Below are 17448 nucleotides of genomic sequence, written 5' to 3' on the forward strand. Positions count from 1 at the left end.
CAAAAAGCAAAGATTAAACTCTTTTATTATTTAATGTATTTAAACTGTACTCAGGACTCTGCCCTGCCCTGTTTTGTTACATTAATGAATGAATTGAAATAATCCCCTCTCTCTCTCTCTCTCTCTCTCTCTCTATATATATATATATATATATATATATATATATATATATTAATTTTTCTCTTCCTCATTTTAATTTGCTAATTTTGCCTTTCTTTATTGTTTATACCACATTATATTTTCTTTCCCTTGTTGTTAAGTGTTGTTGTTTGTGTGCACTTGTTTATTCTGTCAATATCACCAATAAAAAATAAAAAGATTACACTGTAAAGCCTGAAATTCAATCAAACAAAAATTATATATATATATATATATGTATATATGTATATATATATATATATATATATATATGTATACATATACATATATATATATATATGTATACATATATATATATATGTATATATATATATATATATACATATATATATATATATATATATATATATATATGTATATGTGTTAATGTAGTGTCTAATATTAGCATCTACCACACCTCCACACAAGAGGCCCATAGATTGTTTCTTTTGTTTTGATTTTCTCCAATTTAATTTATTATTTTTCTACTTTTGGTTTTAAATATTTATACAAATATACATTATTTTTTAACATGTTACAGGAAAATGTATTTAACTCAATAGTTTGTTTTTCAGGCACCTGATTAAAATCAGCTTACAGAAGAAACACACTTAAGTGAGTGATTTCAGGCCTCATATTATTTAATAAAACTAAATTAAAAAATGTCACAAACATTCATTATGTGTCACGTTGGAGAACATGAAGCAGTGATTCAGGATCAGACGGTGGTTTTGATGATATGCAGTTTATTGATTATTGGAAAAAGAAAAATCAGATTAAATGTAAAGTAAAATCCTGCAGAAGCACAAAGACGTGTGTTATAAAGTGTTATTCCAGATGTGCGTGATCCTCCTGCATCACACAAACTCAGATGAACTTTGATTTCCTCTTCACCTCAGTTTGGGTTAAAGGAGGATTTCCACATTTTGAATGAGAGGATCGTCACTACGTTCACGTCCTGCAGGTGGATGTTGTTGCTTTGGGCAGAGCCAGGCTGACTGTTTCCTGTCTTTATGCTAAGCTACGCTAACCAGCTGCTGGAGGTTAGCTTCATATTTAGCGCACGGACACGACGAGAGTGGTTTCAGTCTGAACGTGTGACTCTGATGTTAAAATCTGGGTGTGAAGTGTTTCAGGTCTGATGATGAACGAGTGGGTCGAGTGTCGGCAGATGAAGCAAAGTGAAAGTGAATCAGGGGTCGAGATCGTAGACGAGCTGCGGCGTGATGACATCGTGATGACATCACGCTGGCGGGAGGCCTCACACGTCTTTGGAGCACATGAAAGGAAGTGCGTTCTCACACTTCCCGTCGTTCCAGAAGTTTCCTGTGGAGAGAGTTTCCCAGCGAGGGAGCAGATTACTTCACGTGTGACGTCTCACTTTTTTACCTCTCACGCTGCAGCGACAGACCGCGTCAGTGTGACTCAGGAGAAAAGGTGCTTTAAAGGTTCTTACCGCGCCAGTTCATCTCCATGCAGTGCTCCTGCCTCAGGTTGTTGGGCTCAGCAGTGAACCAGCGGTTGTAGCCGAACTTGGTCCCGTCTGCCCACATCCACACGCCCTCCTGCAGCAGAAAGTTTACATTTACATTTGTTCAGTTCAGTTTTCTGCAGAGGTGTTAATTTGCTTGTTGCAATATAAAGAAATTGTTGGTTTTTGAGAGTTTTTTAAGCCTTTATTTTGTAGGACAGACAGGAAATGGGGTTAGAGAGAGAGAGGGGGAGACACGCAGCAAAGGGCCGCAGGTCGGAGTCGAACCCACAGCCACTGCCTCGAGGACCTTCAGCCTCTTTACACGGGGCCACTGCTCTAACTGCTGTGCCACCCTGATGTGAATTAAAACACGTTTCTGACCAAAGGGAGACGCCACGCTGGTTTCATAACTTGCTGACTCATAATATTCGTCTCCTGTGTTCAGAGGAGTCATGAATGTTTTCACTGCGGTTTCGAACATGTGGCAGTCGCACACGTGGGACGATCAGGGCCCTGTGTCAGAAGCAGGAGTAGTGAAAGCTGAGTTTGTGAACCCTGAGGTGAGGGACACTCTGGACTTTTGGTGCCGCAGTAAAAGAAAACTTCAATCTTCAACACGTTTTCACTCGTCCTGTTATATAAGGTGAATAGAATCGGTCCAAGGACAGAACCCTGTGGGACTCCGTGACTAACTTTGGTGTGAATGGAGGATTTGTCGTAAACATGTACAAACTGAGATCTACCTGAGCTGAGAGCTGATGGATCACACAGCACTCACAGAAAGACTTCAGTTAAAGACTGTCTAACGTTAAATACTAATATTTGGACTCGTTTCCCTTTTCATGCTCTTTTCTCTTCCTGCAGCTCACCAGAGGAGGGACGTCCCTTCCTGTGTGCTGATGAAAGTCTCACCTCCACCGAGTCGAAGCCTCCGATCCAGATGCGTCTGTCGTCACCGGCCGATCTCTTGATGAAGCTTTGGAGGAAGAAATGTTGGTCATCGCTGTGGACCGACGCCAGATTCCCCCCGACGGACAAACAGGTGCTCTGATGGAGACAGGTCCACACTCTATGAACGCTCTGCAGCTTTGATTTCAGACGTTTATCACATTTCTATCAGACATTTTAGAAACCAGTCAGTCAGTTAACGGAGAAACGAATGAGCAGATGCATCAATAATGGAGATAATCATTAGTTCACAGTTCAGAATGAGCTCCTCTTCCAACTACAGCAGTAAAATCCTGCTTTTCCAACGATGCGTGAGAAATAATCCTCTAATGATGAATATGATCACATAGAGAACACGTTTCTATGCTTTAATACTTCCTGATTATTGATTTTCCCTGCAGAAACATTTCACGCTGTGGTTCTGGTTCTTTGGCTTCAGTGAAGTCTCTGAACACTTCCTCCACCTCTGCTGCTTCACAAACACTCCTCCTGATGCACAGAGCTGCCGTACCTCCGCCTCCATCCATTTCTTCGCCGTCACGTAGAAGATGTAGCAGCGAGATTCGAACTGAGTCCAACCAGGAGGGCAGGGAGCTGCGACACCACCGCGGGAAGAAGAGGAAGTCAGAAATAAAGAGGAACAAAGGAGCAGAAGCACAATGAGAGCGAGGGGACGGCAGCGGTCAGGAGGTCTGTACTGACCTGGGCAGCAGGAGCCGCTGGTTTCAGCTTTGCTTGGTTCTCCGTCGTCCTGGGATCAACAACAAGATGCTCATGACTCCGTCTGAACGACTTTAGCATCTAAGTTACACTTGATTTCTACGGCAGCGTTCGCACAAACATGCAGCCAAAGGAACATGTGACCACACAGATACAAACAACAACAGATAAACAACAACAAACACAAGTTTTTAGTGTCAATCTGACCAAGAAGTTAAATATATAAATGTTTATTAGTAAATCTGTGCATTATACTTCACACTGCATATATGAGACACAGTTTCTTAAGTGTGTGTGTGTGTGTGTGTGTGTGTGTGTGTGTGTGTGTGTGTGTGTGTGTGTGTGTGTGTGTGTGTGTGTGTGTGTGTGTGTGTGTGTGTGTGTGTGTGTGTGTGTGTGTGTGTGTGTGTGTGTGTGTGTGTGTGTGTGTGTGTGTGTGTGTGTGTGTGTGTGTGTGTGTGTGTGTGTGTGTGTGTGTGTGTGTGTGTTACTCACACACGCTGCAGCCAGCAGTCCACAGGACAAACAGAGGAACAGGCCAAACAGTAATCCTGACGGCATCTGTGCAAAGACGTGAAACTAAGTCCATACACTGCACCAATAAGTGTTCAGTCAACACAAACATGATGAAGATGGAAACATCCGGACAGTTACAGCCTCTGAAACCAGAGGATTTTATTCACTCCTAAAGGAACAACTCTAAATCTCTGACTCGTGACACTGAATGGAAACGATGCAGGAACCTTTATTGAGCCCAACGAGGAAATGTGGTTTTTACAAAGATCAGATTTGACAGATGCATCAGCTCTGTTTGGATAACACTGAAACAGCTTTGTCCACATAATAATAACAAAGGTCGTGTGACGTCTGAACACAGGATCCATGATTTCTATAAACACACAGACGCAGTCGTGTTGAAGTGTAATCTCACCTTTGCTGAGGAGCTGAGTGACGCAGAGAGGAAGACGAGCTGGTGAGTGTCACTGAGGACCAGAGTCACGCTTTATATAGTGTATCACACACACACACACACACACACACACACACACACACACACACACACACACACACACACACACACACACACACACACACACACACACACACACACACACCTTAAACACCTGCTCTATAATAATAATGAGTCATGGGTTTGTTTTTATCAATGAAACCACTCTTGTTCACATTCCTCCCATAGTTCCTTTATGTCGAAACTACTGTTACTTATTCAGGCGACAAAACTATGTGGTTATGTTCAGGATCGGTTTGGTTGGAAATAACGACCGTACATGACGACAGTGGTGTGTTTGTGTGACCCATTCCCCACCTCAGCCTTTCTTCATCATTCTGTGATGAATGTGAGATTTTCAGCCTTTATTGTCTGATCTTAACGGTTCATCCTGCAACGCCGCGGCCGAGCTGCTGCTCTAGAACTGACGGGGACGGTTGATCCAACTTACCAAGAGATGACGATGACCTGGTACGGCCCGACGCCATCATGTGTGGTCGTGATAACTGATACCCAGAGAAGTGCCAGAGAAGCAGCATCACATGTGTAGATCAGGTCTTTAACACGGTATTTAACATGGTGTTGGATGGGAATGTTGTTGCCATGGTTTTGACATAAATGACGTCATCGTGGTCAAAAAGCAGAAGAAGAAAGCCAGTGTCCCAGATGAGCTCATGATTAGTGTGATTGTCTTAATTGAAACTCTTTGAACTGTACATGTTGTATCAGGGTGTGTTTCATGACCTTTTAAAGCCGCCAACTATGTGAATCACAGGTCAGACCGGTTTAATTGGAACGTTTCTTTTAATTTAAATGTAATTGTTGGTTGGAACAAAACAACACGTCCTCACGCCAAAGCGCCACATACATTGGTCCACGTGCGTGAAGCAGGAAGAGTACATGCAAAACACGACAACGCACAAAGAAACAACAATTTTAGCCAAAAGAAAACAACAATTTTAGCCAATGCACCGACGATTTCTGTCAACACAAGGTGACGTTAGGGTTAGGCACGAAAAACATACAGACAGGAACTGAACCCCGCCCCACTGGCTCAAAGACCCGTGTTTTACGCCAACGTGTCTATTTCCAGCTTTGGCGTGAGGACGTGTTGTCTTGTTCCAACCAACAATTACATTTAAATTAAAACAACTTTCCAATTAAACCGGTCTGACCTGTGATTTACATAGTTTGCGGCTTTAAAAGGTCATGAAACACACCCTGATACAATCTGTACAGTTCAAAGAGTTTCAATTAAGACAATCACACTAATCATGAGCTCGTCTGGGACACTGGCTTTCTTCTTCTGCTTTTTGACCACGATGACGTCATTTATGGTCAAAACCATGGCAACAACATTCCCATCCAACACCATGTTAAATACCGTGTTAAAGACCTGATCTACACATGTGATGCTGCTTCTCTGGCACTTCTCTGGGTATCAGTTATCACGACCACACATGACGGCGTCGGGCCGTACCAGGTCATCGTCATCTCTTGGTTAGTTGGATCACCCGTCCCCGTCAGTTCTAGAGCAGCGGCTCGACCACGGCGTTGCAGGATGACCCGTTAAGATCAGACCATAAAGCCTGAAAATCTCACATTCACCACAGAATGATCAAGAAAGGCTGAGGTGGTGAATGGGTCACACAAACACACCACTGTCGTCATGTACGTTCCTGAACATAACCACATAGTTTTGTCGCCTGAATAAGTAACAGTAGTCTCCCCGTGTCTGCGTGGGTTTTCTCCGGGTTCTCCGGTTTCCTCCCACAGTCCAAAGACGTGCAGGTGTTGGGTTCATTGATGACTCTAAATTGCCCGTAGGTGTGAATGGTTGTCTGTCTCTGTTCGTCTCTATGTGTCCTGTGATAGACTGGCGTCCTGTCCAGGGTGGACCCCGCCTCACGCCCGATGTCAGCTGGGATCGGCTCCAGCCCTCCGCGACCCCGACAGGGACAAGAGGCTGAAGATGGATGAATGAATGGAAAAGCCAAACTTTCATTCTGTTCCCCTCAAAACGCCTGTGAGTGTATTTTTCTTTTATTAAATATATCTTTTAATAAAGATTCCTCATATTCAACCTTTAATAAAATGAACTTAGTACATTTGTGTTTGTAAAGAGCCGCTCGTGAAGGTTCAGGTGGTTCTTTAAGGTTCAGTGGACAGGTGAAGACGGAGGCCCGGCCTGTTCTCAGCTGTTATGACTCACTCCATTATTATTGATTAAGTGAAACAGCGTCAATTAACTTATCATTATTAATTATGATGAGCACGATAATAGCACTGCATTAATAGAGACGATATTAAAGGGGTGTGTGTGTGTGTGTGTGTGTGTGTGTGATACACTATATAAAGCGTGACTCTGGTCCTCAGTGACACTCACCAGCTCGTCTTCCTCTCTGCGTCACTCAGCTCCTCAGCAAAGGTGAGATTTCACTTCAACACGACTGCGTCTGTGTGTTTGTAGAAATCCTGGATCCTGTGTTCAAACGTCACACGACCTTTATTATTATTATTATGTGGACAAAGCTGTTTTCAGTGTTATTGAAACAGAGCTGATGCATCTATCAAATATGATCTTTGTAAAAACACATTTCCTCGTTGGGCTCAATAAAGATTCCTGCATCGTTTCCATTCAGTGTCACGAGTCAGAGATTTAGAGTTGTTCCTTTAGGAGTGAATAAAATCCTCTGGTTTCAGAGGCTGTAACTGTCCGGATGTTTCCATCTTCATCATGTTTGTGTTGACTGAACACTTATATGCTTAATGATGCTGCTGTAGGCCGCGTCTGCCTGGGGATCATCCTGCTCCTGCTCCTCTGAGCTTCTCTCCTCTCTGTCTGTATCATTCATGTCTCATCATCATGTTACTAACTCAACTTCTTCCCCGGAGTTGTTTGTGCTTTGTCGTCTGTCAGGTCTCTGCTGATGGTGGTGGCGCCTGCTGCCGTGGTCCTGTGTGTAGGTCTCTGCTGATGGTGGTGGTGCCTGCTGCTGTGGTCCTGTGTGCAGGTCTCTGCTGATGGTGGTGGTGCCTGCTGCCGTGGTCCTGTGTGTAGGTCTCTGCTGATGGTGGTGGTGCCTGCTGCCGTGGTCCTGTGTGTAGGTCTCTGCTGATGGTGGTGGTACCTGCTGCCGTGGTCCTGTGTGTAGGTCTCTGCTGATGGTGGTGGTGCCTGCTGCTGTGGTCCTGTGTGTAGGTCTCTGCTGATGGTGGTGGTGCCTACTGCAGTGGTCCTGTGTGTAGGTCTCTGCTGATGGTGGTGGTGCCTGCTGCCGTGGTCCTGTGTGCAGGTCTCTGCTGATGGTGGTGGTGCCTGCTGCCGTGGTCCTGTGTGTAGGTCTCTGCTGATGGTGGTGGTGCCTGCTGCCGTGGTCCTGTGTGCAGGTCTCTGCTGATGGTTGTGGTGCCTGCTGCCGTGGTCCTGCATGTCGCTTCCTGCTGCTGTTATAATCTATCACCTTAGCTGTGCTTGTTTCTACTATTCTGCTGTATTAATAAGTCATATTCACATTACTATAGATATTATTATAGTTACTGGAAGAGTGTCTGTGTCTCTGTCTTTGTGTCTCTCTGTCCGTCTTTTCTCTCTCTCTCTCTCTGTCCTCTTCTTCCTCTCTCCGGTGCAGACAGATGTGCGTCCTCCACAGAGCTGGGTCTGTCTGTCGTTCCTGTCTGTTATAGTGAAGGTTTTCAACACCACCGTACTCTACGGGGGAATTGTTGGGTCTCTGTAAATCATACATAAGTCATAGAGTGTGGTCTTTACCTACTCTGTAAAGTGTCCTGAGATCACTTTGGTTATGATTTGACACTGTAAATAAAATTGAATTGAATTGAATTGAATTGAATTGAATCGAATTATTGGTGCAGTGTATGGACTTAGTTTCACGTCTTTGCACAGATGCCGTCAGGATTACTGTTTGGCCTGTTCCTCTGTTTGTCCTGTGGACTGCTGGCTGCAGCGTGTGTGAGTAACACACACACACACACACACACACACACACACACACACACACACACACACACACTAAAGGAACTCTGTGTCTCATATATGCAGTGTGAAGTATAATGCAGAGATTTACTAATAAACATTTATATATTTAACTTCTCGGTCAGATTGACACTAAAAACTTGTGTTTGTTGTTGTTTATCTGTTGTTGTTTGCATCTGTGTGGTCACACGTTCCTTTGGCTGCATGTTTGTGTGAACGCTGCCGTAGAAATCAAGTGTAACTTAGATGCTAAAGTCGTTCAGACGGAGTCATGAGCATCTTGTTGTTGATCCCAGGACGACGGAGAACCAAGCAAAGCTGAAACCAGCGGCTCCTGCTGCCCAGGTCAGTACGGACCTCCTGACCGCTGCCGTCCCGTCGCTCTCATTGTGCTTCTGCTCCTTTGTTCCTCTTTATTTCTGACTTCCTCTTCTTCCCGCGGCGGTGTCGCAGCTCCCTGCCCTCCTGGTTGGACTCAGTTCGAATCTCGCTGCTACATCTTCTACGTGACGGCGAAGAAATGGATGGAGGCGGAGGTACGGCAGCTCTGTGCATCAGCAGAAGTGTTTGTGAAGCAGCAGAGGTGGAGGAAGTGTTCAGAGACTTCACTGAAGCCAAAGAACCAGAACCACAGCGTGAAATGTTTCTGCAGGGAAAATCAATAATCAGGAAGTATTAAAGCATAGAAACGTGTTCTCTATGTGATCATATTCATCATTAGAGGATTATTCCTCACGCATCGTTGGAAAAGCAGGATTTTACTGCTGTAGTTGGAAGAGGAGCTCATTCTGAACTGTGAACTAATGATTATCTCCATTATTGATGCATCTGCTCATTCGTTTCTCCGTTAACTGACTGACTGGTTTGTAAAATGTCTGATAGAAATGTGATAATAATGTGAAATCAAAGCTGCAGAGCGTTCATAAAGTGTGGACCTGTCTCCATCAGAGCACCTGTTTGTCCGTCGGGGGGAATCTGGCGTCGGTCCACAGCGATGACCAACACTTCTTCCTCAAAAGCTTCATCAAGAGATCGACCGGTGACGACAGACGCATCTGGATCGGAGGCTTCGACTCGGTGGAGGTGAGACTTTCATCAGCACACAGGAAGGGACGTCCCTCCTCTGGTGAGCTGCAGGAATAGAAAAGAGCATGAAAAGGGAAACGAGTCCAAATATTAGTATTTAACGTCAGCCAGTCTTTAACTGAAGTCTTCTGTGAGTGCTGTGTCATCCATCAGCTCTCAGCTCATCAGCTCAGACAGATCTCAGTTTGTACATGTTAACGACAAATCCTCAATGCACACCAAAGTTAGTCACGGAGTCCCACAGGGTTCTGTCCTTGGACCGATTCTGTCCACCTTATATAACAGGACGAGTGAAAACGTGTTGAAGATAGAAGTTTTCTTTTACTGCGGCACCAAAAGTCCAGAGTGTCCCTCACCTCAGGGTTCACAAACTCAGCTTTCACTACTCCTGCTTCTGACACAGGGCCCTGATCGTCCCACGTGTGCGACTGCCACATGTTCGAAACCGCAGTGAAAACATTCATGACTCCTCTGAACACAAGAGACGAATGTTATGAGTCAGCAAGTTCTGAAACGTCAGCGTCACGTCTCCCTTTGGTCAGAAACGTGTTTTAAACATGAGGTCGAGGTGCACTTCAGCCTCTTGTGTCCAAAACGAGAATTACAACAACAACAGAATCAAACCTTTGTTTGACCCGACTCATTCACAGCTGCTGTTGTTGTTGTTGTTGTTGTTGTTGTTGTTTTTGTTTTCTTCCGTGGATCAAAACGATTCAAAACAATTCAACATTCCCACTTTGAGTTCTGACGTGTGGATCGTCTCCAAACACGTCTGTTTATTTAAAAACTAGGAATGAGGGAGGTGTTCCAGGCACGTCCAGCTGGGAGGAGGCCTCGGGGAAGATCCAGGACCAGGTGGAGAGATTAGATCTCCACACTGGCCTGGGAACGCCTCAGGATCCCCCAGTTAGAGCTGGTTAATGTGGCCCGGGAAAGGGAAGTTTGGGGTCCCCTGTTAAAGCTGCTGCCCCCGAGACCTGATCCAGGATAAGACGCTGAAATCATTTTTTCACATCATGAAAATTCACATCAGGGTGGCACAGCGGTCAGAGCAGTGGCCCCGTGTAAAGAGGGTGAAGGTCCTCGAGGTTCGACTCCGACCTGCGGCCCTTTGCTGCATGTCTCCCCCTCTCTCTAACCCCATTTTCTGTCTGTCCTACAAAATAAAAGCTTGAAAACTGCCAAAAACAAACAATTTCTTCATATTGCAACAAGCAAATTAACACCTCTGCAGAAAACTGAACTAAACAAATGTAAATGTGAACTTTCTGCTGCAGGAGGGCGTGTGGATGTGGGCAGACGGGACCAGATTCGGCTACAACCGCTGGTTCACTGCTGAGCCCAACAACCTGAGGCAGGAGCACTGCATGGAGATGAACTGGCGCGGTAAAAACCTTTAAAGCACCTTTTCTGCTGAGTCACACTGACGCGGTCTGTCGCTGCAGCGTGAGAGGTAAAAAAGTGAGACGTCACACGTGAAGTAATCTGCTCCCTCGCTGGGAAACTCTCTCCACAGGAAACTTCTGGAACGACGGGAAGTGTGAGAACGCACTTCCTTTCATGTGCTCCAAAGACGTGTGAGGCCTCCCGCCACCATGATGTCATCACGATGTCATCACGCCGCAGCTCGTCTACGATCTCGACCCCTGATTCACTTTCACTTTGCTTCATCTGCCGACACTCGATCCACTCGTTCATCATCAGACCTGAAACACTTCACACCCAGATTTTAACATCAGAGTCACACGTTCAGACTGAAACCACTCTCGTCGTGTCCGTGCGCTAAATATGAAGCTAACCTCCAGCAGCTGGTTAGCGTAGCTTAGCATAAAGACAGGAAACAGCTAGCCTGGCTCTGCCCAAAGGAACAACCTCCACCTGCAGGACGTGAACGTAGTGACGATCCTCTCATTCAAAATGTGGAAATCCTCCTTTAACCCAAACTGAGGTGAAGAGGAAATCAAAGTTCATCTGAGTTTGTGTGATGCAGGAGGATCACGCACATCTGGAATAACACTTTATAACACACGTCTTTGTGCTTCTGCAGGATCTTACTTTACATTTAATCTGATTTTTCTTTTTCCACTAATCAATAAACTGCATATCATCAAAACCACCGTCTGATCCTGGATCACTGCTTCATGTTCTCCAACGTGACACATGATTAATGTCTTTGAAGTCAGCTTTGACGTATTTGACTCAGTTTGATGATGATGTATCAAATATCAAAATTACATATCAAACAGAAATGGTTTGATGGTGTGGCGGCACATTAATGCACATGTGTGAAGGCTCCTCTAATGCTGAACATATAAAGGTTTTATGAGCTCAAAGAACCAAACACATGCAAAAATACTCCAAATAGATTCTGAACAACTACAAAGAGAAACACAACATCACCACAGAGACGCAAAACAACCACATAAACAAGTCCAGAGAGACTCAAACTGATTAAAAATAGATGCAAAACAATGACAAAAAGATGCATTATGACTAAAATTGCCTGCAAGAATTACTATAAAACCATCAATAACAACTACAAAAAGATGCTTTATGACTAAAATGACCTGTAAATTACTATAAACCATCAAAAACAACTACAAAGAGGAATATGAATAAAATTACCTATAAAATGACTACAAAAGGGCCAGAACAACTACAAAAAGACAAATTATATCTCAAATTACCTGTAAAGTTACTAAAAAAGGGCCAAAGAAACTACAAAGAGACTCAAAGTGATTAAAAATAGATGCAAAACAATGATAGAAATATGCATTATAACTAAAATAACCTGTGGAAATTATTATAAACCATCAAAAACAACTACAAAGAGACTCAAACTCATTAAAAATAGATGCAAAACCATGACAAAAATATGTTTTCTGACTTAAATGACCTGTAATTTACTATAAACAATTAAAAACAACTAGGAAGAGACTCAAACTGATTAAAAATAGATGCAAGACAATGAGAAAAATATACATTATGAATAAAATTACCTATAAAATGACTACAAAGGGGCCAAAACAACTACAAAAAGACGCATTATGACTAAAATTACTTGTAAAGCTACTAAAAAAGGGCCAAAGCAACTACAAAGAGACTCAAACTCATTAAAAATAGATGCAAAACCATGACAAAAACATGTTTTTTGACTTAAATGACCTGTAAATTACTATAAACCATTAAAAACAACTACAAAGAGACTCAAACTCATTAAAAATAGATGCAAGACAATGAGAAAAATATACATTAAGAATAAAATTACCTAAAAAATACTACAAAAGGGCCAAAACAACTACAAAAAGACGCATTATGACTAAAATTACTTGTAAAATTACAACAAAGGGGCCAAAACAACTACAAAGAGACTCAAACTGATTAAAAATAGATGCAAGACAATGACAAACATATGCTTTATGGCATAAATTACCTGTAAAATTACTATAAAACCATCAAAAACAACTACAAAGAGACTCAAACTGATTAAAAATAGATGCAAAACAATGATAGAAATATGCATTATAACTAAAATAACCTGTGGAAATTATTATAAACCATCAAAAACAACTACAAAGAGACTCAAACTCATTAAAAATAGATGCAAAACCATGACAAAAATATGTTTTCTGACTTAAATGACCTGTAATTTACTATAAACCATTAAAAACAACTAGGAAGAGACTCAAACTGAGTATCAGTTTTCAGCGCTCGTTAATATTAATTTAAATCCTGTTTAATGTTCAGTTATTGTAGATGAACGTGTGTTTTACAGCTTTTGTCTGTTCCATAAACAAACGATGTTCACGGTCACAGTTTCCTCCTGTCTGCAGAGTCGTGAACGAGCAGGAGGGGGCAGCAGAGTGACGGGGATCAGGAGTGTGTGTGTGTGTGTGTGTGTGTGTGTGTGTGTGTGTGTGTGTGTGTGTCTCTGTGTGTGTGTGTGTGTGTGTGTGTGTGTGTGTGTGTGTGTGTGATGCAGTTAGAAGAGCAGGCGTGAGGGGGGAGGGCAGCTGTCCTGGGGTTTGACTCGGTTGTAAACACGACAAGTTGACAGAAAGATTAGATTGTTTTGAAGTTCAGACTCTGCAGCACATGACGTGGGAACAAGGTGCCAGAGGTTGGTTTAGAAGAAGAAGAAGAATTTTACAGTTAATTTAAGTCCTAAAGCATCTTTTTCTCATTGATTTGCATCGATTTTGAATCAGTTTGACTATTTTTGTAGCTGTTTTGGCCCTTTTGTTGTAATTGTACAGGTAATTTTAGTCATAATGCATCGATTTTAATCAGTTTGAGGCTCTTTTTTAGAACTCTCTCACACACACACACACACACACACACACACACACACACACACACACACACACACACACACACACACACACACACACACACACACACACACACACACACACACACACACACACACACACACACACACACACACACACGTGCACAAACAGGACCTTTATACATGTAATTAATTGAGAGACGTCAGAGCGGGGGGGCTGCAAATGGCTCAGCGCCCCGAGCAGTTGGGGGTTCAGTGCCTTGCTCCATTTACGGTCCACACAGGGACTCAAACCGGCAAACCCTCCGCTGAGTTTAAACCCATTCAAAGGAAACACTGAGCTGTGCACAGAGCCTGCAGGGGTTAATCTGCTCACAGCTGTTTTTCACACTCTCTGGGGTAACGTGACACACGTCCAAGAGAACCAACAGAGTCAAGCTCCGCCCCCTCGCTCCTCATACCTGAGAGGTTTCCAGGCACATCCGGATCCAGCTGGTTCCTCCAGGCGGGTTCCTCCAGGCCCTTGTTTGCACACCTGGAGAGTCTGTGGGCTCAGAGACGAACGTGTGGAAACCTGCCTGATGTTTGTGGTCTCAGTGAGCGCCGTCACACTCTGCAGGGACACGTTTCTTTACGCACACACACAGAAAAACAGCACTTTCAGCTTATTTATGGGAATCTTTTTGTGACGTGTGGTAAATTCTTTCACTCTTCTCATTCTGTTGATCTGAATGTTTCTGCAGCAAAAGGGAAAAAGAAACAAAATAAGAAGTCGTAAAAGACGGGGGAGATCGAGCAGCAGGGAGGGCGAGACATGGTTAACACACTGCGACAGAGTCAGCTCTTAGGGCGCCCTCCCACTGTGCCTCCGTACCGTGCCCAAACACGTTTCACGGCTAAAGTCTGGTTCCTTTGACCAGTGTGAGTGCAACCATACCACGTCTAGGAGCGGCGCGCTTGCCGTCCACGGCCCGTTTGGGAGAGGTGGGCTTTAGTAAAGCACGTTTGCACGTGTACGAGCACGAGCGTGCGCACGTGTACGAGCGTGCGCATGTGTACGAGCGTGCGCACGTGTACGAGCACAAGACCTACGGCGGTTCTGAGGTCATTTTCTGTGCGCCTGTTGGGACATAGAAAAAAAGTTTATGAATAATTAGGGGCGTGGCCTCTTGAGTGACAGCTAGCCTCTGGCCCTCACTTCCCCTCGGAGGTAAACGTCAGCCAAATGGACGTACGCCCCTCCCCCCAGCGTCACATACATGCCCTTTTTTGTTAAAAGGAAAATAGGCTTAAGCGTCACAGCGTCATTTTCAGCTCGCACGTTGGAGTTGAATATTGATCAATTTACACGTCTGTCATGGCGAAGGTAACGTCAGTAAAGCGAGGAACGCTCCGTCCACGTCAAACCGCGTCTGTAGATCGACTTTGTATGTGATCGCGCCGCTTCAGTCACATCCGTCGTGTCGGTCGCGTGCGGAGTGATCGCAGCTTTCACACAGTGATTCATGGAGTGTGTGACTGGACTTGGTTACTTGGGACTGGACCAGGACCAGGACCAGGACCAGGACCAGGACTAGTCTGGGACTGGTCTGAACCAAGTCCAGTTGCTTTGGACTGAAATTGCTTTGAGGAGAACGACGACCTGCACACACGAGAACCTTCACAGACTCTTTGTGAGGTGAAACGCAGCGACCTGATCCACGTAAACCACCGTCTGTTCTTCACTGGTTTCACTGCCTTTTGACAAGTTGCCACATGTCACTCGTGTGAAAGCGTGTGTGTGTATTTTAGCGCTCCAGAGCTGCTACGTGGGAGGAGAATGAAGACAAACAACAAAGTGAAGGATCCTGAGAGCGGCGGCAGCGGCGGCACGGCTCTCGGTGTCTGACACAGTTGATCCGGCCAAGTGGAGGGTTTCCAGCCCCGCAGCTGCTCGGTTTCCCCGGGAGACTGCAGAGAGCTGGGAAGGAAATCAAACATCACTGCCAGTGATTCATTCAACGTCAACCCTCCCCCTAAATCCTCCCCCACGGCTCTCTGCTCCCGTCTCTCCTCCTGCCATCGACCTTGTGACCTCTCCATCCTCCCCTCTCTCTTACTGTAATCCACAGCAGTAATGCTTTGAGGTGTCAGGTTACCACGGAGTCCGGTTACAGGCGCGTCACTATATTTAGGCCCTTTACAGATCAGATCTTTACTGGCGTTAGAATACAGCATCAATAAATCACTTTTAACACCATCTCACGGTTGTTAGGACACTTTATGAGCTTTTACACACGTTTCAAACCCAATCCTGTCTTCTCTACATTTATCTGCAGACGGCGTTTCTTTGATTTGCACGTCTCTGAGGTTTGGGCTGGTCTTGGTTAAGGGCGCCTTCCCACTGTACGTGCGTCCCGTGCCCCGTGCTTTAGGGTCCTTGTCCCCCCCTCCAGGCCCGTTTGTACTCACACTACCTGGGCCTCGGAGAATGCTTCTTGCTGCCTATACGTCATCACGCCATAACATGTCACACGCATTGATGACGTCATGGCGATGCGTGGCTTTGTTTCCAGATCTTTCCGTAGACCTCGGAGTTTTTGTGCGTCTTGTCGACTGTTTTTGAATCTTTTCATCGACCAAATCTGCAGTAAACACTCCACCTCCGCATCACACCAACGTGAACCTTTCACCGCCATTGTTTTAATTGCCACGCATGGTCCCTCCTTCTTTTTTCTACGTCCCAACAGGCGCACAGGAAATGACGTGAGAGCCGGCGTAGGCCTCGTGCTCGTGCTCGTCCACGTGGGCGCGCTCGTGCTCGTACATGTGCAAACGGCTCTGCTAAAGCCCACCTCTCCCAAACGGGCCGTGGACGGCAAGTGTGCCGCAGCTAGGCGCGGTACGGTTGCACTCACACTGGTCACACGCACTGGGCTTTACTTGCAAAACCTGTTTTGGCTCGGTACGGAAGGACAGTGTGAGTGCGCCCTATGTCGGGGTTGGAGTCTGACATGTCTCTAAAAACTCAACTTTAACTTTGTTTACTTGAGACTTGACTTGGACTTTTCTTATTTTAACTAACGACTCGTCTTGTTCTTGTCTTAAATAACGAGAGACTCCACTTGGACCCGATTCTCTTCAGGTTCAGGTCAGACTCTGGTTTCTCAAACACCATGGAAACACTTACCCCAGGTAAAATCGGAGACCTAGAGAACTCCTTCAGTACCTGATTATTCCTGCATGTAAACAGCTTTCTCCGGGTCGCTATCAAGTTACACGTGTGCTCATGCTCCGTGGGTTCGAACTCCCCCTCCCCACTCCACTGCAGAAACCAGGAAGCAACGGCGCCCAAAACAACACGAAAACAACAACAAGAGCGTTCCCTTTAAACCGAGGGAGGACTTCACCACGGCAACTAGCATCACTACCAAGAAGAGCCGCTTCTGTCCTGGTTGTGTCCAAAAGTCGGACATTTTCCCCACGCGTGTGATTGTGACAAAGGTGAAGGTGAGAATAAAGGCGTTTTCAGAGCAGCTGGATGTTGGTGGAGCTCCACCTGCTGTACCGGAGGAAGAGTTACTCCCTTATTTTACCATTCAACCCCCGCTCATGGACACCAGGGAACTTCAATCATCTGGTTATTGTCAGGATCCCAGTCCTGACAGTCCTTCCCTTCTCCCTTCTGTGCTTTTGTTTGTCTCCTTCTGTCTGTTTTTGTGTGTCTGGATACGGAAGACGTGGTTCTGCCCGGCAGAATCGGGTTCCACTAATCACCCCCTGCAGTATAAAGAACCAGATGTGGG

At 45.0% G+C, this 17448-nt stretch overlaps 2 protein-coding genes across 2 annotated transcripts; one reads left to right on the forward strand and one right to left on the reverse strand.

Annotated features, from left to right (window-relative positions):
• Positions 1 to 873: 873 nt before the first annotated feature.
• Positions 874 to 4246, reverse strand: LOC310952949 (galactose-specific lectin nattectin-like). Its single transcript, XM_083921810.1, has 7 exons — positions 4212 to 4246; positions 3776 to 3841; positions 3263 to 3311; positions 3072 to 3154; positions 2525 to 2659; positions 1595 to 1703; positions 874 to 1464 (listed from the first exon to the last, which is right to left on the reverse strand). Exons 2-7 carry the CDS (start codon positions 3839 to 3841, stop codon positions 1400 to 1402), a joined length of 507 nt encoding a protein of 168 aa, XP_083777936.1. The 5' UTR covers positions 4212 to 4246; the 3' UTR covers positions 874 to 1399.
• Positions 4247 to 6690: 2444 nt separating this feature from the next.
• On the forward strand, positions 6691 to 11464 carry LOC310953334 (galactose-specific lectin nattectin-like). The gene is made up of 7 exons (XM_083922338.1): positions 6691 to 6717; positions 8197 to 8262; positions 8583 to 8631; positions 8740 to 8822; positions 9235 to 9369; positions 10650 to 10758; positions 10889 to 11464. Exons 2-7 carry the CDS (start codon positions 8197 to 8199, stop codon positions 10951 to 10953), a joined length of 507 nt encoding a protein of 168 aa, XP_083778464.1. The 5' UTR covers positions 6691 to 6717; the 3' UTR covers positions 10954 to 11464.
• Positions 11465 to 17448: the final 5984 nt, after the last annotated feature.

This window comes from Echiichthys vipera (genome assembly GCF_963691815.1).
Source record: "Echiichthys vipera genome assembly, chromosome: 10".
Classification (NCBI taxonomy): Eukaryota; Metazoa; Chordata; class Actinopteri; order Perciformes; family Trachinidae; genus Echiichthys; species Echiichthys vipera.